The sequence below is a fragment of the Eublepharis macularius genome, chromosome 11 (genome assembly GCF_028583425.1).
Source record: "Eublepharis macularius isolate TG4126 chromosome 11, MPM_Emac_v1.0, whole genome shotgun sequence".
Taxonomy (NCBI): domain Eukaryota; kingdom Metazoa; phylum Chordata; class Lepidosauria; order Squamata; family Eublepharidae; genus Eublepharis; species Eublepharis macularius.
Window position 1 is genome coordinate 25032211 of NC_072800.1, and position 23894 is coordinate 25056104.

The 23894-nt window shown below is 42.7% G+C and overlaps 1 protein-coding gene across 3 annotated transcripts in view; it reads left to right on the forward strand.

Moving 5' to 3' along the window:
* VPS41 (VPS41 subunit of HOPS complex) overlaps positions 1 to 23894 on the forward strand; it is a 126909-nt gene that overhangs the window by 61524 nt on the left and 41491 nt on the right. For 2 of the 3 annotated variants that reach the window (XM_054991659.1, XM_054991657.1), the window contains 7 exons: positions 8225 to 8344; positions 10898 to 11044; positions 12182 to 12248; positions 15958 to 16055; positions 21568 to 21697; positions 22592 to 22707; positions 23662 to 23718. In XM_054991659.1, coding sequence (XP_054847634.1) covers positions 8225 to 8344; positions 10898 to 11044; positions 12182 to 12248; positions 15958 to 16055; positions 21568 to 21697; positions 22592 to 22707; positions 23662 to 23718 — 735 coding nt within the window. The remainder of the gene's footprint in view (positions 1 to 8224; positions 8345 to 10897; positions 11045 to 12181; positions 12249 to 15957; positions 16056 to 21567; positions 21698 to 22591; positions 22708 to 23661; positions 23719 to 23894) is intronic. The other variant, XM_054991658.1, reaches the window with a different exon arrangement.

Consider the following 23894-nt stretch of genomic DNA (forward strand, 5'->3'; position numbering starts at 1 on the left):
ACATAGGAAAGAGCAATCAGTAAAAGAAAACTTAATTTGCATTTATTAAACTGAATTAGGAAGGTAGCTAAGAAGAAGAAAATAAAGCAAATAAATTTCAAGGGGGCACATTATGAGTAAAGCCAAATTTTAATTCTCTTTGCTGAGATCCAAAAGGCCATTTGGTCTTGTACAGGTGTGCAAAGGGGCTTTCCAATTTTCCCCTTCCAGTGACTGGCCCCTATGAAGGCGGAGGCCCTCCAGAGGAACAAGGTGCTGCTGGAAGAAAAAAAATGGCCACTCCACTCTCACACGCATGCACAACTACCGAGCGCACGTTTGTGGGTCTTCATGCTTCTCTGCCTTTGAATTCAGTTCTTTATTGTTTTCTCATGGCAGGAGGATAGCATTAAGGACAAATCTTGTGTTGTGTGAGAATAAACCGCATGACATAAGTCTGTCAGTGTGACTTGGTTTTGGATGCGTTTTGTATCCTTGCAGTGAGTTGTTCTGCTTTTAGAATTTGTTCCAGAATCACCAACCTTTGGTTTCACTTTGGCAGAAGAGTGTCAAGAAAACGATCAGTGTAGTGTTCATCTCACTGATGTCGTTTTGGACATCGGGCTTCTGTCTTTCATGACGGAAGGGTTCCTCTAAGCACGCTAAAGACAGGGATTACGTGCAATTAGCGCGAGTGTTAATTGCTTGACGAGCTCCATTAGATTGAAACAGTCGCCTTCCTCTTATTCACAGCTGTTCTGCCTAAAAAAAGGCTGTCAGTCTTATCTAAAGTGCAGTGCTAGTCTTTGCCAGCTGTCCAAGGCTCCATGGGTGTCAACACAAGTCATCACAATTTACTTTGCAATACTCATTCTGGGACAGCCTAGGAGAAAGCTGATCCTAATGGGAACAGCAGAGTGAAAAAACAACAGGGCCTCTTCCTTCTTTCCCTTGGGCTGTTAATGCAAGGGCAACAGTCGTAACCTTCCTTACTACACTGATTGTGAAAGGGTTGGTTGGCATTTTGTCTCAATCTTGTATCAAAACCAATAGCAGGTTAATCTGAAAAGGCTACTGTCAAGGCCACTACGACAAAGCTCACTTGCACATGATTGCCCCGGGTGGAAACCAGACAAGAGCTGATCTGGTTTGGTTAGGGAATGGAGCAGCACCCAAGAAGATGAAGCTGCCTCTTCACTACTTATTCTATGGAACCTCTTCACCACATTTATTTATTTATGTCATTTATTTATGTCATTTATGCTCCACCTTTCTCATTGAGACTCAAGGCGGATTACGCAGTGTGATATTAGTCCAGTTGATATCGAGGACAGTTGCATAAACGATGCTGTAGGGTAAATAAATGCAAGTTTACAAAGACCTAACATTAGCAAGAATCCAATACAGAGTTGAAGCAATGCTGAAATAGAACATAAGTAATTCTAAGAGCTGACATAGGAGCACATATTTAAAGCAACACATAGTATGTAAGGCAACATAGTGGTGAAGTCTATGGGTAAAGTCTGTGGTCCCTAATTCAGAAGCGGAGCATCTGAAGCCCTTCCCTACAATTCAGAAGTCTTTTTGAATAATTCAGTTTTGCATCATTTGCGGAAAGCTAGGAGAGTGAGGGCTCTCCTGACCTCCTCAGGCAGGCTGTTCCACAGGGTAGGGGCCACCACAGAGAAAGCCCCTGTACGAGCTGCTGTTGATTTCACCCTTGTGCAGGGTGGCACCTGCAGGAGACCCTGTTTAGAGGAGCAAAGTTGCCATGGAGGTTGCCATGCCAAGGTTGCCATGCCAAGGAGGGAGGCGGTCCCATAGGTATGCTGAACCAAGGGCGTGAAGAGCTTTGTATGTGATAACCAATACGTTGAACTGAGCAAGGTAACTGAGAGGTAGCCAATGGAGTGACTATAGGATGGGAGTGATGCTCCTGCTCCTGCTCACTCCTGATAACAGTCGCGCCACAGTGTTTTGCACCAATTGGAGCCTTCTAGTTAACTTAGATGGGAGACCTATGTATAGTGCATTACAGTAGTGCATGGATCCAGGTGGCCAAGTTGACCACGTCGAGGTAAGAAGCTGCCTCTTCACCACTTATTCTATGGAACATGGAGAAAGCAGTGCTGAAATGTAATGATGAGCCACACACTGTGGCAGTGGTTTTCAAGCTCTCTAGACTGTCTCCACAACATGTGCCAGGGAAATGTCTGCACGCTTGCAATAAGAGACCTGTTCATTACATGCGATGCCGAGAAGGGGTCTAGGACAAACTGTTTGCGAGGAGCCAAAATGTGACTAAGAACGATGAAGGGTTCTGCTCTGGTCTGTTGGGCTTTGCCTTTGGGTTGCATGAACTGAGAGCATGTCCTAAAGCACAAGAACACTCAATAGTCCCTAGTAGCTGTTCAGTTTAGGGGCAAGCGGATTGACAGCTGTCTTTCAGGGAGACTTCTCTCCTATGACTGATGTTCTGATTCTGTGATTGGCTGCCAAAGGAAGACCGGGGTCCCCCACACATAACTTTATAGAACCACTGCTTTATAGAGCTGAAGAGTAGGAAGCTCTGTAAGCAGGTTAACAATTTGGCGAAGCTGTTCAGGCTTCCAGGTGCTAGCAGTGGACAAGGCAAGGCCACCAGTGTTCCCCTCACATTATGACTCTTTATTTAGGCCATGTTACTTAGTTTACTTAGTCTACATAAGGAGCTGATGGAGCCTTCGGCTTAAGTACCACTGTACTGTAACAAAGCAGTGGAGAGATTTACCAGCAGAGAACAGATAGGTGAATGAAGCGTATTGCCGAGGAAGTGATTTTGCAGGCGCTGCTGCTGCTTTGAAATATAAGTACTGAGAATGCTGACTGCCGGGATGTGGATTTATGGGAAATAAAGCCCTAAAATACTTTCCCCGGCCAAGAAGAGGGGGAAACAACCCCCTCTTGCAAACGGCTTTCCGTCTCTCTCCACACTTAGCTCCCGTTGAGCTTAAATTGTTCTTGGTATTGTGATAATGACAGTTCGATGTTATAGCCAAGTGGAAGATGAAGTAAATAAATAATTGGGGTGGAGGGGGAATCTGTTGCGCACATAGTTGCTTCTAGAAACCTTCTGTGGAAAGTTCCCCGTTCCTAAGTCTTGAAGTGGCTGCGTTGTAAGTAGAAGAGCAGTCAGTCAGATATCACACATGGCCTTATTGCAGCTGAATAAACAACACATTTGGCGGGGGGAGTGTTTGGGGGAGTGTTTGTGAAGCTGTTATTACTTACGTTCCAGAAGCCACTTAAGATTCTCCCCGAAAAAGGAGACTGTTTACAAAGCAATCCTGAACAGGGTTATACCCTTCTAAGTCTTTTGAAGTCAGGGATCCTAAAAAAGTGTAACTCTGCTTTTACATAGCACATTTCAAGCGCCCAAAGAGCTTCATGTGTGTTATTTCAGCAGTCCTTACAACAGTCGTGCCCAGTAAGCCAGTAGTATTATCCCTCACGAGAGAATAGCGGTTGGCCTCAGGCCATGGCGGATTGGTGGCTGAGGCAAGATGGGAACGGTGGGCTTCCCATCTCATATTCCCACCACTACACCGACACCAGCTCTCATTATATATGCCTTTGGGTGCTCACTGTGCCTTATGGGCACCCCGAAAGCCCAACTCATCCCTTGAGCTTTATAACAGAAGGATACTTAAAGCCCATCCCAAATAGCGATGGGAAATCTTTTCCATCTGCCTTTTAACCTTGTCAAAGGAAAGCCAGTAGAAAAGAGCAAGGTTCCAGTAGTACCTATAAGACTAACAATATTTGTGGTAGGGCATGCACTATAGAAAGCCCCTTGCATTGCTTCCTGTAGGTACGTAAACTCTGAGAGGAAGTGAAGAATGCTAATGCTTTGTTGGTAGTCAGTGGCAAGGCTGGAGCTGAGCCAGGGTTGGTCAGGGGTGTTTCAAAACCCTGGAGCAGGCTGAGCCAGGTGACTCCCTGTAGCATGTGCCACAGTGCAAGATCTTGATTGATTCCGCACGCGTTGGATAATGCACTTCCAATCCTCTTTATAGATCATTTGGAACGGATTTTTTGGTGTGTGGAACAAAAACTCCACCTCAAACAATTGACAAAGTGCATTGAAAGTGCATTATCCAACGTGTGCGGAATCAGCCCTACTTGGCTTGGACGTGGACCTGGGCAGGGAAGGGAACGCTGACAGTGGCTCCTGTTGCCATTGCCACTGAGACCCAGACCCAAGCTGAGAGACCCCTGCACCACTGCTTGTACCATCAGGGCCACTTGGCTCAGGTTGCTCCTGGCCCCCAATACCCTGCCTGGAATTTCCTGGGAAGTTAAAAGGCCAGCCCAACCCTGCTCTTCTTGTGCCACTTAAAATAGTGACCCAATGATTCCTTATTCTCCTGTCATGTCAGTGGGATGATACCAGTCGTTGAATTGGCCGTTAAGGCCCAGGCAGTCGTTGGCTGCATCTGACCTCCCTCTTTGTCTGCCTTAATATTGTATCTTTTTCATACACTGCACCTGTCGAGAGGGCAGTGGTACAAAAGCCATCCTGGTGTATAAGGTTCCATGCTTAACTACTGCAGCTATGACACATGGCTGTGTGAAGGACTCTGGCGCATTTCAAGCTCAGGAGCTCTCGCTCAATCCTAAGGATTATGTGCATAAATTTTTCTAATGCTAAGTCACTGTACCAAGAGGCGGCTGCCCCGTTATGGTGTACTGGATGGATGAGGATCGTGGATTTTGCCCCTTGGCCATGAAGCTCACTAGAGTGGCCATGAGCCATTTCGTCTCTGTCTGCCTGACTTGCCCCACAGGGTTGTTGTGAGGATAAAATGGAGGTGAGTGACCGATGTGTGCCACCCTAGGCTTCTTGAGAAAAAGGTGAAACAAAAATTTCCTAAATAATTAATAATAGGGGCACGCCTACCTCTGTTTGGTGGCGAAAGGCAATTTATTAGCAATAGAAAAATGGACAATTCACTAGTAAATTGTTCCCTGGCAGTGAAGACTGATGGAAGCTGCCCTGGTACAAAACTAATTTCATAATTAAATTAAATTCTTAACGAGTTGTACTGAAGCTCTTACAACATAAGCTGGTGTTTTTAATTTGCGCTGGTTTTATAGAAATCGCCAAAGCCCTGCTAATACTTTTTGGAGGGAAATTAGAAAGAAATGAGTATGAAAAAGCATTGCTTGTTGACTTGTATGTTTTAATGAAGAATAGTCTAGGAACAAATAGAGCTTTACAAACAGAAATATATGTGTTCACCTTGGGGAGAACTTTGCATTTGAATGAGTTGGAAATAATTCAAGCTCAAACATTAGATCAACATGCATTTTTTAATATTATTTTTACTTGTCCTTGTTGTGTTATGCAAAATAAGATGCGTTTGATATTCTGAAAGTGGACCTGTGTCTGGAATTTGATTTTCATCTCATAAGACATTTGTGTATTTATTTATTGTTTATTTTCAATTTACAGAATTAAATATATCTTTGAAATCTCCTTGTTTTAGAATCTGTTTTTGTCAGATTAAAATCGCGGACATTTTTTCTTAAGTACTTGGTTTATTCTGTAATTATCCGGTTACTTTACCCCAGGGTGACCATATGATGCCATGGCCTCCCCGGCTACAGTCCCCTGTGTGCCCCCACCACCTGCCACCAATTCTTCTCCTCTCTCCAGCTAGCACTCCTTTTTCCTCATACATCTTTAAACACAGCATGGGAAGAGTCTCACAATAGTTAGGGGAAGGCCTGTTAGATACATGTGGCTTGCTACGCCGTGTTTCAAGACAACCGGGGAATGGAAAGAGCCGTGAAAGCAAAGCTGTCTCCCCACCCCCCACCCCGCTCCCAGTTGGTTTCCAGAGCCTTGCCTCACCCAGCCTTGACTTTCCTGGAAGGAAGCAATTCTACTAAATGCAAACGAGTCCAGTGTAGGTGAATGCATCTAACATTACGGTTCGAAACAGAGTGATCCCTTTGTAAGTCAACTGAAGTCCTTAACTCTGTTTGGGATTGCAGTGTAAAATATCCAGATCCACTTTCCCTACCTCCTCTTTATCGTTCTACCGCAGAACACATTGCCCAGTACAAATTTATGCACATGGTTGACTTAATGTCGTTTATTCCATGCAGTGTTTTACTGGATAAAATTTAACAGAGTAGGAATAGAAATCAGCATGGGAATTTGCATCTCTTTTTCGTAGTATTGGTACTGTCTGAAGTTTAAGCATGTTGGAGCAGACAGCTTATTTTAAAAAATCCTTTTCTCTTCTTCCTGATAGAGATTCCTCCATAACTCGAAAGCTTGCTTCTATACCAGTGTAGTTTGGTTCCATGAAAGATATTTCAGGTTGAATCCAGCCTCTTTTTTACTCACTCTCGTCCAGTTCACCTCCCTATTGTGGCTTTTGGACATGTAGGTTCCATGAATCTCAACATAAACTTCTTTGGTGGCCTAAGGAGAACATCCTTCCTTTTTACCAGCAGAAGAGCTCGTTGGGTCCAACTTGTGCCACAACAAGCATTTCAATCAAGATTTCTCAGGCAGGCTTAAGATTTTTTTTTCTTGGAGCACTCGTTCGGTACACGACATCTTGAAGATTTCTCTGTGTGGGGACAGTGTGGCTGCTTGGGATTACAAACATATTTATTCAGAGGCACGTTGTCTTTATAAATGTTGAAACCAGTATGCTGTTCCAAATTAAAGGAACTCCTCGGTTATTAGGAGCAATAGATATGAGATCAGAAACATGGACTCCTTAATATGAGTTGGATCCAATCAGCTTTTTTGCTGGTGGAGAAGTAAGGAGACGTCAATTTTGCTCACCAAAACAGGCTGTGCCAGGGACTGCAACCCACAAGCGATATGAGATGGGTGATGTATTAGGTGAGATAGAGTGAAAAAGGTGGCAGGATCCAAGTTCCAACTCTCATGTTTTTATTCCCCTTCATGTTCCTATGATGCAGTATCTCTGTGTGATAGACATTAAAGTAATAAATATTTCTTCCAGATTATTCCATTTCTTAGCTTCTTATGCTTACCTTACGATCAACCCATTCCATTTAATCAGTGCCACTCATTTAACCAGATTTAGTTCTATTGGCATAAATTTAATTCTATTATAATTAATGAGGTTCATCTGATTTAACACACAGGGCTTCATTGCAGCTGTGGAGTAGATCGGGCTGTCTATTTTCCTTTTACATTGTAGTTTGACTTTTACCAACCATCAGCTAAATAACTTTCTCTGACAAATTTTAAACATTGTCTTCTGAACTTTGCCAATTGGAATATCTGTCCTTTGGTACCATCTTGTGGTTATATGTATAATAGGCACTCTGTGTGAATCTTAAATAAAAAGCCCTTTAAAACAAAGTAACATTGGATTTATATTCATTTCCTGATTTCTCTCTTTAGTTTAAGAGAGCCTTGATCTGTTATAGGAGGCTGCACTCACAAGACAGCACAGATATCCTGTGTACATCTACTTGGTTTTGGTTTATATTCCCACTTCATCAACTTCCTTTTGTGGGTGGAAAAGTAGTTTGTTTTTTGTCATTGCACTTGCTGAAGCAAGAAGTGAAGGAAACAGCTTCGTGTTAACTAGGAGCTCGTGACAACATCCAGCTGCGTGGAGTACTCAATCCACACAATTGTTTCCCCACATAGTGAAGCGCCATCTTCATACACGATACCATTTTTGTAGGAGTACATGCTTGTATCTCCACCTCGTGAAGGGAAAGGTTGTTTCAGGTAGCACTCAAGGTCCCCTTGATGCTCAGTCCCACTACTGCAGTGGTTACAGTTCCATGTTTCTTGTTACAATTGCCGTCTTATTATTTATTCAAATATTTGTACGACACTTTCTCCCCAGTCTGTACAAAAGCAGCTTGTGTTATACTCTCCGCCTCCATTTTGACTTCACCGGTGAGGTAGGATAGATCGAGAGAGCAGCTGACCCAAGGTGACCTAGTGAGCTTCCGTAGTAGAATGTGGATTCAAACTTGTGCCTTCTAAGCCTGCACCATAATCTCTACACTGTTGTGGCTGTTTCTTCATTGTTGGCTTCACAAGTTGCTTTGTAGTAAACGAGAAGCTTTGCTTGTCACTAATGTTTTTAATTGGTGCCCTGTTCTGACTTCTCTCATAAGGACATTTAATGGCAAATGGTTCCTTTTTGTACTTGTGATCGCAATATGATATTTTTATTTCACTTCCTCCTAGTTATTGTTATATGAAAAGACCTGGATGAACAGATGGAAGCCTTCCATTTTACATGAAGGAGAGGGAAATATAAGGAATGTTAAGTGGAGAGGAAACCTAATTGCTTGGGCCAATAATATGGTAGGTATTTCAGGGCTGCACTGAACGGTCTTCAGAGATTTTAATTTTTCTCAGAGGTGGTAGTTAACTTCATGGCTCTTATATTGCAACATCTTTTCTAATGGGCCCAGGTTAATATACCTGGCCTTGCATAAGAGGAGTGCTAAAAATTTACTCAGACACTGAAGAGGAAGGTGTCTGCTTGAACTTGCTGCTGTCTCATTCCTGGGTGCCTAAGAACTACAATCTTCATGAGTAAGTTGCCTGGGAACAGCCAGGAAATTAAGTCCCGCCCCCCCTTAAAATTGCAAAATGATCTGATACTAAGAATTCTTCAGGAAGGATCAACTAAATAAAAATATATCCGATGTTTCAGAGGTGACATTACTGCCTTTGTCGTGCTGTAGCCCAGCCACCCACACATCTTTCCAAACCTAAGCTGTATGCTAGAGTCCAAGTTTATTTATTTATTTAGAAAATGAGTACGCTGCCTCTGGTCTCCACATACCTCATCTCTACTGAAAGGGGGAGCATGGAGAGCCCCCAGTCCTTTTAATGGGTTCATCTAATAGTGCATCATGATTTGACTTCGTTGTGCTTGGAATTAATCCCTTTCCATTGGCTGTGACATCACTGTCCTTTGAAAGGAGATAGTAAACATTCTGTAAGAAGGTAGGGCTCTTTTCTGTGTGTCAGATATAAAATGTTATCTGATGGGTGGCACATCCTAACTCCAGTCCTGTGTGTGTGTCATATATACAGACACATGCTACAGTGTGGCCGCCATTTAATTCCTCACCTTGGAAATAGTTCCATAAGATTATGTAAATGGTTCACTACAATGGATCCCAAAAGTGTTTTGCAATGGGATGGACACAATCATTAGACTGACAAGGCAGCCACCAGAGGCAAATGGTTTCCCATGTCAAGCATCCTTCATGTGGTGGCAAGTTGCATGGTCTCTGAAGTTCAGGTGCCATTGAGCCATAGGTAAAACCAAGCTGGATTTGAACGATGTGCCGTGCACAAGTGTCTGAGATCATTTTAAGATTCTCCATCAACATATTCAAAAACATCACTGATTTAGTAATAGCTTTTCTCCACAGTCAGGCAAAGAATATGCCCTATGTGGGTATAAGCATGATGCCACTTTTTAAAAACACAAAACAAAACTGTGGGCTGGGTACAAGCTAACTTTTCTGCTTGCACAAGGCACATATGACAGTGGAACAGAATGTTCCTGACACCTCTTCCCATACAGCGTAGCCCACTGATCTCCCCAAAACGCTGGTCCTCTGGAAAAGGGAAGCAAATCAAAGAGAAGCAAATCAGGGAAATTGACAGAAATTAGCTCACCCCTTCCATCAGCACAAGATTTCGTCCAGATCCAACCCTGTGTGCGGGAAAAGAGAGCATATCAAAGAAGTCCACAGAATCTCAGACTGATTAGGGAGCTTCTAGAATTTGCCAGTTTTACCTCAGCAGTGAATCTCGGTATAGTGGATGGTCTTGTCAGTTCTGGTCAGTTTCAGCTCTTGGCAGGTTCCCTAAAAAAAAAAAACACTCTGACAAGCTTCTCTACATTTTACCTTTAGACTTTGGTTTGATCCCTTGCTGGTTTTCCAGTGCAGGGAATAAACGGCCTCCAAATAACTGAAATTGAAATAAGAGGATAGCATGTGCAAAACCACCACCACCACAGAGCTCTAAAAATGGAAGTCTAGTAGGCAAAGAAACAATTTAGGCTGTTGATAATAATGTTAATTTAATGGAGGGGGAGATGCTTGAGTAGACAAGGCTAGGCTTGAATGGAAAAGGTTGGCCTAAAATTGTATATGTGTCAGGCCTCGCTGTGGATTGTAGCTTCTGTGTGACGGCTCTCAACCACTGATTAATATTCTGGGTTGCTCCCCGGGGAGGCCACTCTTCAGCTGTCGCATCTAGTCCCAGAAGACGGTTGAAAAATATATGCTTTAATTGCGTCACTCTGAAGAGAAGGCACCATGGGGGAGAAAAAGCAGTGAAAAGCCTCGAGAAGAATGTTTGTAGCTACATTTCCACCGCAGAACCGCTGACGGTCGTGGGGAAAGTTAGCTTTTATAACTAGAAGGCTTATGAGATACCAACAACTTGTTTCTCGTCATATTTTTTAAAACAGGAAGATGGTGGAAAAATAATACTTTACTTAAAAAAAAGTAAGTCATAGTGTTGCAGTAGAATTGGCTGTTGGGCATCTGCACCTTTCTGTGCATCTGATGGCAAACAGTGGTCATAGAGATCATTGTCAGTGTCTGACAGTGAAATCCTAAGCAGAGTTACTCCAGTCGAAGCCCACTGATTTCACTGTGAATCACTCATGTACTTTCAGAGCCAAAATTATAGTTTGCTGCAGAAAAGACGGATGGATACGGGAAGTTTTCTCCAGTTCCTCGAGTCCACCCCAGCAGGGTCCTTTCTGTGCCCTTTTGTAAAGCCATGCCCCTCCCCCCATATATCCATTTATATGATATTTTTAGAATATGGGTTGCGTATGAAGTACCCTGTTGAATTTTGTACTCTATATTAAACTTCCAGGGCGTGAAGATACTCGACGTGATCACGAAGCAAAGAATCACCAACGTGCCCCGAGACGATATAAGCCTTCGTCCTGATATGTATCCTTGCAGCCTTTGCTGGAAAGATAATTTAACACTGATTATTGGCTGGGGAAATTCAGTAAAGGTACAATTACCTGTCTTTGTAATAAATGCTTGCTGCTATCACAGACAAACAGAGGATTATTTCTGAAAAGCGAAGGCGATAGGGTGAAGTGGGGGGAGAAGGGAATTTGATTTGACTACTGTGTGGAAAACTCCTGCTGCCATAGAAATGTCATTGGGCTGACCTTCATAAGAAGGAATAATGACAAATGCCCACTGGTCAGACAGATTTCTCAGGGAGCGTGCAGTAGGCAAGGCTGCAGAATGATCCTCGTTTCTTTGTCTTCCTGAAATGCACTCGGAGAGCCGATGAAACAGAATGGTGAAATTCATTCGCTCTGCTTAGTCTAGGCAAGGAAGTGATTGTTTCGGCAACTGGTTTTCATCAGACCTTAGAGACCACAGAAAACAATTAGCCGGCTCCTGCTTACCAAAAGCAGCTTTCAGTAAAGCAGCAGGAAAATAGGAAGTTGAATTGCTATCAGGAGACAAAACGGGACCTAAAAAAAGCTTAAATGCTTTTTTAAAAAGCTCTTTTGCCTAATAAAGTTCTGGAAATGCCTTATGCTATGACATGCATTTTCTGAATCAGCAAAAAGTTTTAAGATTATGCAAGTTCTTCTGTTGTCATTCCATTATTCCGAATGTCCATCTGCAATTTAACATCAGCAGAAGTATTTAAAAAAGTCACTTTGTAGCGGCAAAAGTTCTGCCACCTTGCAGAACTTTAAGGACTGGCATGTTTATGGCAGCCTCTCCTTCCAAAGATGATGGGTCTGATGAAGCAGACTGCCTAAACTTGTTGCCCTGAATCTGGTGAGGCTTTTAAGGGGCCACAGGTCTCATGGTTGTTTTTGTGCTATGGCTGCTCTTCCAGAAAGAATGTAAACCAAGATGTTGAAATAAATACTATATTTACAAGTTACGGAATAGTTACAATACTCTTCAAGAATTCCATTCCTTCCTAAGATATTTCTTTTTGCTGAGCAGGGTGGTTTACAGCTCTTTTCCACAACTGTTCCTTAAAATATCTTCCTGACTAAAATGGTAATCATCATTTATACTGCTTATGCACCTTTGTTTACACGCAGAGAATAGCTCCCACTGTTTTCCAAGGCTAATACTAGTAATGAATTAATATAATTCTTTCATTTTATAGATATGCTTTGTAAAAGAACGACATGCCAGCGAAATGCGAGATCTGCCCAGCCGTTATGTGGAAATAGGTAGGAGGCTGACATGTTTGCTGTAGAGTTGCAGAAAAGCTCTTCTGTTACAGAACTTTAAATTTCTTCCTTGTTTCCAGCAGCATAACTGAATGCACGCAGTACAAACACTCCAATAATACACTTATTTCTTTATGTCCTTTTCCTTAGCCAAAAATGGCTCCCCAATCTGGGCACGATGGGTGGGGATACCTGGTTACCTCATGCCCTCCATCTCAGTGGCACATGTGCCACAAGTGAGGCTCTGTAGATTGGAAAAAACAGTTTTGGTATAGTTACCAAACTGGACAGAGGTTATGTTCTCTTTTAAATTATAGATTCCCATGCTGTCATAACTACTGTCAGAAAATGGTTGTGTGCATGTGGCCTGCTTGCCAAGTTGTGCGGATTCAGGTATGGGTTCTGTCACCACAGGTAGATGACAGATGCTTTTTGTCTATGTTTTTTCGAAGTTTCAATGGAGTGGCAGAGCAGGGAAGGAAGAAAGAGTTACGTTGTCATAAATCTGCCAGGCACATATTGTAAGGGTGGAGTGTTTGTGGAGAGACAGATTCTTTATCTTTCCTCACCCAGCCTACAGCCCTTCCCTACATATTTAAGGATCAGTGCTTTATCTCACTTAGCGGCTAACAGTCTTTTTGAGGTTTTCCCATTCAGGTTTCAGGTCACAGCACTGTGGCTCTGCTGAAGTCTGTGAACATTGCTGTTTAAAATGAGGGCTGGATGGAGCTGAGGGGAGGTTGTCATTTATCCATGTCTTAATAAAGGTTACCATTCATGTGGATAATATTCCGTAGCCTGTTGCTTAAAAATCTTGTGTTGTCCACAGTGCTCACAATTATTGTGCCCTTTAATGAAATCCACAGTCCTTTAATTAAATCCACAATCACCCCTGGCCCCCCTCAATTTTAGCCCCTCCCACTGCTGCTCCTAGGCCACACCCCCAACTCTGTTTCTATACGGTCCTGTAAAAATTATTCATACTTTCTGCTATGGAAAATGGTAGGGATGCATCCCTGGAGTATTAATAACAGGACAAACTTCTTCAGCATTGCTTGTGATTCTGCTGGGTTTGGGAAGAGAAGACTTCTGAGGAAATCGTGCCAGATTTGGTTTGGGTAATAAGTTTATATTCAGAAATAATCAGTTTTAAAGTGACTGACTGCGTTATTAGTACATTTAGAAGCTGTCACAAAAGATAGTGAGCACTTTCTTTTTGGGAGGTGGAACGTCACTTATTCTGCACACACAAAAAATGCAAATATATAAGGAAACGGCATGGAAGGGTCATAGCATCACCGAGGTCATTGTGAACCACTGCTAGGTTTAGGCGGGCACATGCGCAGCTGTCAGGGAAGTGCTTGGGAATCTTAAGCCTCGTTCAGTTCAAACTGTGCCAAGGCCAGCAACCTCCTGCTGCTGCTTAATTGCACCAAAATGTGCATCCGTGGACCGTATTTTGCTTGACCCTCCCCCTTCTCAAAAAAGCTACAGAAATAATTATCTTCCTGTTGTTCTCATCAGGCTTGTGAGCAGTGGGGTTCAGGCAAGGAAATACTCCTCATGCTGGATTCGACTAATAGAAATACCCCCCCCCCCACACACACACACCGGTTATCAGATGTGATATAGGGGAGACTGCACAGGAGGGCAGTAGATTATTTCTTTAAGTAATCAGAGTTGCCTAAGTCAGTGAAATCTGTCGAAGGCTTTCATGGCCGGAGAACAATGGTCGTTGTGGGTTTTCCGGGCTGTATTGCCGTGGTCTTGGCATTGTAGTTCCTGACGTCTTTTGGTGCTACACCTCTGAAGATGCCAGCCACAGCTGCTGGCGAAACGTCAGGAACTACAATGCCAAGACCACGGCAATACAGCCCGGAAAACCCACAACAACCATCAGTGAAATCTCTCTAGTGGTCTGCCTGTCTCCATACTGTGACAGAAGGACGTTCACAGGATCCGGTCCTCCTGTCACCCAACCATTCCAGAAGACAATTTTCAGATATTTGTCCATCGGTTTCATTCCCCATTTTGGCTCTTCAGAAAGTGCAGAGACACATGCATACAAACTGCACAGAGGGGGTGAATTAAGAAGAGGATTCCGGATGAGTTACTCGTATGTTCCACTATTCTCTACAGAATAGACTCTGTAGTTGGTCTTGATTACATGAGTTTGCTGCTGACGGGAGAACTGCTACTCAATTCTGGGTGTCTGTGTAGATGGTTCCTCCTGGATTCCTGGCTATCCATTCTTTGTAAGGCATATCTATTTTTTTAAGGGCTTTGCTTATGACAGAGAGAGAGACGGATGTCCTAGGTCTATTCTGCTACCTCCCAGAGCATTTGACAGTCTGCGACAATAGCTAATAATTCGCACTTAAAGTTAACTGTTGCACTTGAATTGTTGTGTCTGACGCAGCACAAGTCCTTATGGCACTCTAACAGTATATTCCATTTTGGTGTATAAGTGTATTTTATGCGTGGTTGCTGCGTGGTGAGGAGAAAAACACCCTGTACACTATCCTTTTAAGTTTTATTATCTCTGGAGCACAGTATTGTAAAGTATTGTTTCCTCTCCTTCTTTTTCTGCAGCCATGTTGTAGTAGTTTTCCTAGAACAATAAGAAAGTGGACAGCACTGTTAGTCCCTTCTAAATCAAGCTGGGCCCGCAGGAAACAAAAACCGTGTCCTGTGTTTGAGGCTAATGTATATGTTTTCAGTGAGGATTAGAGGATAATTCTGAATTTACGTCTAAGAAAATGGAAACATATCATCTAATTAGGTTTCACCTATGAAAGTTGGTACTGGATATGCAAGTCACTTTTCACATCTTTCGCTCTTGTCTTCCCACCGTCAACATTTCTTGATTTCTTTAATTTATGGCCCTAGATAAGTCCTATTGAAAATGCTGCTGCCTGAGCAAAGATATTAACCAGATGAGCTGTTCATATTGGCTTAGCCATGTTGAATGGAGGGGACTGTCACTATGGAGGCCAGCTGTTCCCAGGTGTCCTTTGGATATGATCTAATCCCAATGCAGTTGCCGCACGTGCATGTGTTGGGCTCAGTAAGGCGCCTCCCATTTCCAGCACATGCGCATGCAGTGTGATGGTTTATTTCAGAGAACGGAAAGTTTGTGAGCTCCTTTCATGTCTTAATCTAACTCATTCTCCCTAAGTAAGGTGAGCTAGTTATGCTGGGAGGTACACTGGCATTGGGACTGGCATGTGTTCCTTTGTGTCCATGCAAATAGTATGCAGATTAGAGGAATCAAACATGCCAATTCGTTGCAACAGCCCAGACTCCTTGTAAAGTTTCAACAATGACCCCATCCAGATGTGCTCAAATAGAGGATGCTTTCCTACAGATATTTTCTAATTCCTTCTCTCTCTTCCCAATATGCTTGCTTGGGGCTTAGAAAGAAAGACGACCTGTGTGTTGCCAGACTGGTCATTTTTATCAGGAAAGCAGCTCCAGGAAGGGGAGGAGTTTCAAAGTCTTTCTCCTCCTTGAAATCACATTTACCGCATTTGGTAAAAGAAATATAGTCCATTAAAGAGATCGCAAAACCATATCTACTGTGCAGTTCCTCCTCTAGTGTGCTTCATGAATGATGCATTTTGATGGTTAGATGCATGAATGTTGCATTGTGATGGTAACCCATCTATCGCTTTAACTTTAATGCCTGTCTCTTGTTGTGGTTGTGCAGTTTCCCAGTTCAACACCGAATTTCACATCAGTGGGGTTGCACCTCTCTGTGACCAGCTTGTTGTGCTCTCTTATGTGAAGGAGGTTTTGGAGAAAACGGTAAGTATCTTCATATGTTCAAATAACAAAATGGCAACTAAGAAAGCCACTAAAGCACAGGTTGGATTACTTGTGAAAAGTTTCTTTTGCATTTGGGCTGCAATCCTCCTCACATTTGTTTGGACTGCAATCCTCCTCACAAATGGGGCTTGATCATTAGTTAAGTATGCAGGAGATTTTAGATTTACAGCTCAGACCTCTCATCACTAATGCAAGGTTCCCTCCCTGCTCTGAATACAAACCCCACGCACCCATTGATAACACCAGGGTGTAGCCATTTCCCTTCTGTGGTATAGCTGAGGCAAATGTGGAGCTTTCCCTGAAGCAGTGAAAATTAGGAGCATTTTCTAGAACAGCATCCAAAGGGCTGTTCGTTGGCCTGGACATCTCAAACAGTGATCCAATTGGTAGGCTACAAGGGAGGCCTAGTAATAGCGTGATTTCTGTTTGTATGGGTTCTATGGGGCTTAGGAAGCAAATTTTCACACAATTGTAAGTTAAGGGGAAAAAATTAAAACCTTTGAACAATTAATACAATACAAGTTTTTTTCTTTTAATGAAACCCGTAAGTGGAACCATACAGAAACTTTCAGCCAACAATGTCTTTGAAAAGGTAAACAGTTCAACTTGTTGGATCCCACCAAATGATAAAATCCTTTTTCACAATCCTTCCAGTTTGAAGCAACTGGAACCCAGGCTTTTGTCCTCTTCTTAGGGAATTACAGCCCTGCAAAAATAATACAGTCCCAGTAACACGAAACAATCACAATACACAAACATCACTTTTAGTCATATTGTTCACATACAATATTTCTGATTACCTTATTCACGGTGATAAGAGCACATTAATTATCATCAAGCTCCCCCGCAACCAGCTTCTTCCTCAGCTGCCTGGCTCTAGCTACTAACTCCGCCCTACTGGGCTAAACCAATTACCTCATAGGGGTTACAATTAGAGATGGGCACGAAACGAACCACTGAACAAAATTCTGGACGGAACGGCTGGTTTGTAGTCAAAGAAACATACATTCCGTGAGGCCGCGCTTTTACAAAACAAACGACTTTTTCCTACCATTCCATTGCCGGTTCGGGAAGCCAGACACTTTGGCGCCATTCAATCCATCGCCCAGGCAACAATAGCAGTCTTTTGGTTGCCCCCAATCTGAGGCCTCCACACTTGATTGGCAGCTAGAGAGCTCCCATTCTGGCCCATCCAGCCAGGAAAAGGGCCAGCCCCTCAAAGTAGCTACCAGCAGACAGTCCACTTTTTACCACTGTGAAGAGAAAAGGACAAGGAGGGGGGACCCATGGATCATGCCTTTCCCGGGGTTCAATTTCTCTGAAAATTGGGAGGTCTTTAGAGGACAGTGAGAACTAGCTCCTCTGAAAATTTGGTGGATTTTGCTTGCAAATTAAAATTAAGCAAATCCAAATTAAAAGCAAAACACTTTGAGTGTAAGCCAGATCCAAGGGCAGAAAGAGGGGAGAGGGAAGCAGAAGCCATTAAGAATCAACGCTCTGCAATGACAACTCGCTGATTATGACTATGGACACTCGCAACCACGACTACACCAATTACCCAACACGTGCACGGACTGGGGCTACAGGACACGTGTTCATCAGGAGTAAAATGGACACGGGCAGGAAGGAACGGGCATGATTCTAGACACTTGCATGACCTTGTGTAATTCGTCTTGTTTAGTTTGGCTGTGAGTGTGAAGGGGCCCGTTCTGGGCTCCCTCGAACCATGAACCGGTTTGCGAACCATCTCAAGTTTGGCAAATTTCGTGGTTCGTGTTCCGTGAAACTGAACTAACCACGAACCACGCAGTTCATTTTTTTTTCCGGTTTGTGCCTGTGTCTAGTTACAATAGTTGGGCTGTTTACTATTTATTTATATTTGGACATTTATACCCTGCTTTGATCCCCAGTGAGGACCCAAAACAGCTTACACCATCACTTTGTGCTCCTATTTTAACCTCTCAACAACCCTGTGAAATAGGTTAGGCTGAGAGAGAATAGTGACTGGCCCACGGTCACCGAGCAAAGAGTGGGGATTTGAGCCTGGGTTTCCCGGATCTTGTAATTGCTAGGCCTCTACTAGCTTTGCAGTTTTAGCTTTCACATGCAAACTCTTCATGCTGTGGCTTGCAGCTTTGTGAGAAACAGCAGCTACAATGTTGTTTGACTAAACAGAAGTTATTCTATTCCTTTTCCTTAAGCCTGTGGGATGTTTGAGAGGAGGAATGAAACCTGGATTGAGGGCTGACACATGGATGTTACAGATTGGTTCCAGCAATCGCAGGGGCTTCTGTAAGCGATGTGGTGAAAGCCACTGTTTGGTTCTGCTGTCTCCATGACACCTGACCAGCTAAGAAAAGAATATATTGCACCAACCAGCTCCTCTCCAGAATGAATCTCTTGTGTCTTCATGACGCATTCATTGTACAACACAAAATGAAAGGAGGGGGGAAAGAAGAAGGGGAAAAAAACCCTTGAAGTGGCAGGTGCTCTTGATCATCTCCTTGATAGGCAACCGACATTAGACAGTCCATCGCTATAGTAACCTTGAGCGACTGGGTGCACACTGTTGCTAGGCAATGAAATGCCATTGGCTCAAGGTAACGCTAAAACCTACTGAAATCAATAGGGTCAGCTTCTAGCCCTCTTGCAGGACAGCCAGATTATTATTTTTTATTATTTTTAAGAAAGGAACAAAGGTGTTCGCGCAGCTTCTCCCAAGAGAGCTAATACCAGAGTTCCTCTCTGTGAGCGACTCTGAGAAAAGATATCAGGCTGACTGACTAGGGAGGGGGTGAGTGGGAATAGGAAGCAATTAATAAATAGGAGTAACACAACAGAGATGTGGTCTGTGTCTTGTGTTCTGAAATGCAAAATTTGCATGTGCCTTTCTTAATGGTACTCGTGATGGTCCAAATAGAACTTTTGTGAAATTTACAAACTCATAAATGCATAGAGTATATTGAAAACACATGATAAGAATGCGCCAGCAGTAATTATGGAGCTGTAACCAAATTCATCATATATGAACTCATGTGGGAACATGATTATGACCAGGTATTATCCCCAGCTACCTATCCCCTAATGATCCCTCAAATCCTCTTTAGATGCTGTGTTTTTAAGTAGTACACTTCAGTCATAGTCATGATGGAGATAAGTGTGCCAACATTACCCACAGGCCCCCATCACATGGATGCATATCAGAAAACTCATGTTTCATTGTATATAATGTGTATTCCTGTTGTTAGTAGGAGGCCTTTACTTAAAAGGGGGAAAAAATTAAAGGATGGGTGCTAGGAATTCCTAACCATTAGCTTTGGATTTTAGATAGAGTAGAACAGGGCGTTCTCCTCCTGTTCCAGACTACTTTTTGTTCTTGGGGATTTCAGAGAGGGGTCGGTGGACACTGAAGTATTCAGAATCTGGGTTCTCCACTCTTCGGGGTGGGGAGGATAGGTTTTTTTTTAACCAAATCTGCTGTTTTATATTGGGTTGGGAGCATCCCAGTAAGGACCATGAAGTGGTCAGAGCCTCAGGTCTGGCATGGATTGTGGGAGGACCCTCCTTCCCTGAGAAAATTTCATGATAGTTTTAACATGGCCAGGCCAAGTGCCATCCATGTGTATTACGTGATACCACACGACTTGTCAGCAATATTAATACTGTTACAAAAAAAGAACTCACCTTGAGGAAATTTAAGGGTACCCCCATATGTTTCCTTCCAGTGAGGGAACATTGGAGACTTATGCTTTTATTAGTATCTGTTTACAGATACACACAAAAGGAAACAAAGAGAGTCTTGTAAGCAGAGCACACTACTGCTTATTCCAGTCGTTCTCAGCCTTTCGGTAAGGTGATCCGCAAGTCCAAATTTATTTGGTAAGGTAATTTGCTTTTTATGAAGCAACCATAATTCAATAGAACTGCAAAAACTTGAGGCCCACTTTCACAGGCTTCTCAATCCACTTTTATGTCAGTCCCCGCATGTCCCATGTCAGGTCGCCAGCTAGTGACGCCGTCTCTTCCAAGTAGACATGGGCACGAATCAAAATACAAAACAAATTTCATCGTGAAATGGGCCATTTCATGTATAGCAAAACAGCGTTTTGTGGGGCCGTGGTTATCACAAAATTATCATGAAATTCACGACTTTTTGGCCTGTTTCATTAGCTTTGTGAACGATTCATAATTACAGACAGGCTGGCATCAGTCTGTTGATTCCCTAAGCAACAATGGGTCCAGACCTTTTGTTGACATTGGAAACCCCAGTCATAGCCCACTTACCCTTGATTGGCAGCTCTCCTAGCCATCTGGAGAGCTTCCATTCTGCCCTATACAGCCAGGAGCTTGGGGGTCCAAGCAGGCCTTATCCACAAGAACTGTTGGTCTATCAAGGAGGGGAGAAATAGTCTTATCTCATAGTTCTTTGTAGAAAGGGCAGTGAAAAAAGACATGACTCAATGGTTCCACTTCACCTATTATTTATTTATTTATTTATTTTATTCGATTTATACCTCACCCTCCCCACAGATGGGCTCAGGGTGGCTAACAACATTCAAAAATACATTAAAAGTCACAAAAACATAAAATCAATAATAATTTTTTTAAGTCATTAAAATAGTCCAGGAGCAGGCTATTTAAACAAATATTGGGAGTCCATATACGGGCATAGCAGATGGCCAAGGGCAGCCCCAGAAGAAGTGGTGGTCCTAGATGGAAGAAGGCGGACACCCACTGGCACCTGAAGTGCAGGGACAAAGTCATTCTGCATATGGGATCTTTTTATATCTCCCTTCGAATGCCATTGACGACATAGCCACACATCTAGCCAACACAAACGCTCTCCTATAAGAAGTAACTTTATACTTAAATAAGAGCTTTTCTTCCATCCCTGACGTCTCCATTAAAATTTTTAGGTACTAGTAGCTTGCATCTCCTTGAGACTCTGGAGGGATGTTGTCAGAGTCGAGGCTCACAATACCATCTTAAGCAGGTCTTCTCAGAATTCTGCTCAGACCCAGGGCTTTTTTTCAGCAGGAACGTGGTGGAACGGAGTTCCGGAACCTCTTGAAAATGGTCACATGGCTGGTGGCCCTGCCCCCTGATCTCCAGACAGAGGGGAGGGCAATCTACACTCCCCTCCAGCGGCACGGCAGGCAATCTACATTCCCCTCTGTCTGGAGATCAGGGGACGGGGCCACCAGCCATGTGATGATTTTCTCCGAGGGCAATCCACTGAGTTCCACCACCTCTTTTCCCAGAAAAAAGCCCTGTTCAGACCTATTCAGTGGGGCTTACTCCCAGGAAAGTGTTCTTAAGATTGCATTGTAGTGGAATGCATCACCGGAGTCACTGTAAGGTGGTTCCAGTCTTGGTTTATCCATTGCCTTATTGTGCAGGAAAGCTCCACAGTGAAAATATATCATTCATATCTGCTTCTTTTCAGATGTATTAGAAAACACCATCTGAATGTGGTTTTCTTTTCCCCAAGGAAACAGAATACTGTGCCAGACCTCGGCTCGATATAATTCAGCCGTTTCCTGAGTCTTGTGAAGAAATTTCTTCCGATGCTCTAACAGTCAGAGGCTTCCAGGAAAACGAATGCCGAGATTATCGCTTAGGTGAGAAATTTCAGTAGCTTTTCCCCCTCTTCATCTTGCTTTGTTAGCCCGTTTGCACCGAGAGCCCAAATTCAACGATGGGCGCGGCATTAATTTAAGAAACAAATGAAGGTGAGATCATGGTAATATTCTGAACAGAAATATCAAGGTGCTAAATGCAGATCCTTGCAGTCTCTTAACCATAGATAAGAAGCAGAAAGTGGGATTTCGTTTTTCGTTTTTCGGGTTTTTTTGCACAGTCCTGCTGTTAATTGGTGGCAAGTAAGATTTTAAATTCTTTTTGTGGGGATTTTTCTGGGTAGTATTTGCAACACGCATAGCACATTTTTAAAGTATTTTGGGTACAGCATTAATGTACTGCGGGCCACTGAAACACTTGCTTTTAACTGAAGGGCTAGCATGTCTGTGTTTGATTCCAATGCTCTAACGTGCTGCAAATTGTTAAATTAAGAGTGGGAGTTCTTTGTAAATCTATGATCCTATTTCCTGACTTTTCCTTTTGGGGAAAAAAACAATTCTACCACAGATACTATACTTTTAAGGGGGAAGACAGGCATAGAGAGGCTATTTAAACCTTCCACTTTGTCCCATTTTACTGCTGAAAATCTCCACCGTTATGCTGATTTTATCCCAGCTGAAAGCATTTGCCAGTTCTAGCACTTTAAATCAATATATATTTTAATTAGGAGTTTTCCTAATAATGCAAACACTGAGACACAAATGGATGGTCTTGGAAAGTTATGCGTATAAACCAGTATTAAGGTATTTGTGAGTCAGTTGTACAAAAATACAACATTGAACATTGAAACATGTATCTAAATTTAAACAAGAAAAAAACCCTTAAAAGCACTCATTCTATTTTGACAGGATTAAATTATGTCTATTTTTTTATAGAGTATTCAGAAGGCGAATCGCTTTTTTACATCATCAGTCCGAGAGATGTTGTTGTGGCCAAAGAACGAGATCAAGATGACCACATTGAGTGGCTCCTAGAGAAGAAGAAATATGAAGTAAATTTTAAAATTGGATCACTTTTTGGTCTTAGCAGTATAAACAGAAAGACCTTGCTTTATGTCTTTTTCCCCATTCCCCACTGTTCAAAGGAAGCTCGAATTTTATGCACAGGAATGTGCTACTCTGTAGATTGCTCTATTGCTTCTTATTCAGGAAATGTTGGAAATAAATGCCTACCCCCTACTTCTAAGCTTATGTACATAATTGTGTTAAGGAGACAACAGGACTGCACCCACTCTAACCACACGTGATCTCCGTGCATCTTTTAATGGCTATGGGTGCTGACTTTACTCTTGCAGTTTTGAAGGCAACATATATATTATATCGGTATTAATACAATTATATGTGGGAATAGTTCAGTAATAGTCCCATAAGGCTCTAAAGGGCTTCAGGTATATTCTTCCAAAAGGCCTTTTTAAGGTGTAATGATCAGGGAATAGCTTGCATGGTAATCATCAGTATCAAACTTTCACTTTTCATTTTGGATAGCTGCAGGCCAGCTCTGTTTCTACATCATGAATGAAACACGTTGGCCAAGGAGCTGCAAATTAAACGTAATGAAAAATGATCCTCTTGCTAGTGAGGAGTCCATTCTTTCTCTTTTCATCGAACACTTAAGACATTAAGGTACCATTTCCGACAGGTGTCTTTCTAGCACAGTTCTGTGTCAGCAAATTAACTCCTGCGATTGCACTTTGTAGGGTGCCATCTTTCTGAAATTTGATCCTGATGCACTAATGGGGAGTGAGCCCAGATGGAAAGCCAAGTCATTTCCTTTTGGTTAACAATTGCTTTTGTTTGGGTATGAATTCAGAGCTGTTCATCTGACCGTGACATTAAGTGTCGCAGCGCTTTCAAACACGAGGCGCAAGAAAACAGAGGTCGCTTCAGAGCTTTCTGCGTAAAAGTTTTGAGTTCGTTGGCTGAGGTGTCTTTTTTTTATTATACAGGAAGCTTTGATGGCAGCTGAGATCAGTCAGAAGACCATGAAAAAACACAAAATTCAAGTAAGTCCAAGAGCTTGATTTTGAAATGAAAAGGCTCCTTGTTTGCCCAGTTGCAACATAACATGAAATTGTAGTTTAATTACACTAACTGTGGTTAGCAATGGTTGTCTGAATGCAGACCATTCCTTTAGTTAGGATTGGACAAGACAGGACCCGAAATCATGGTCTGAAATTGG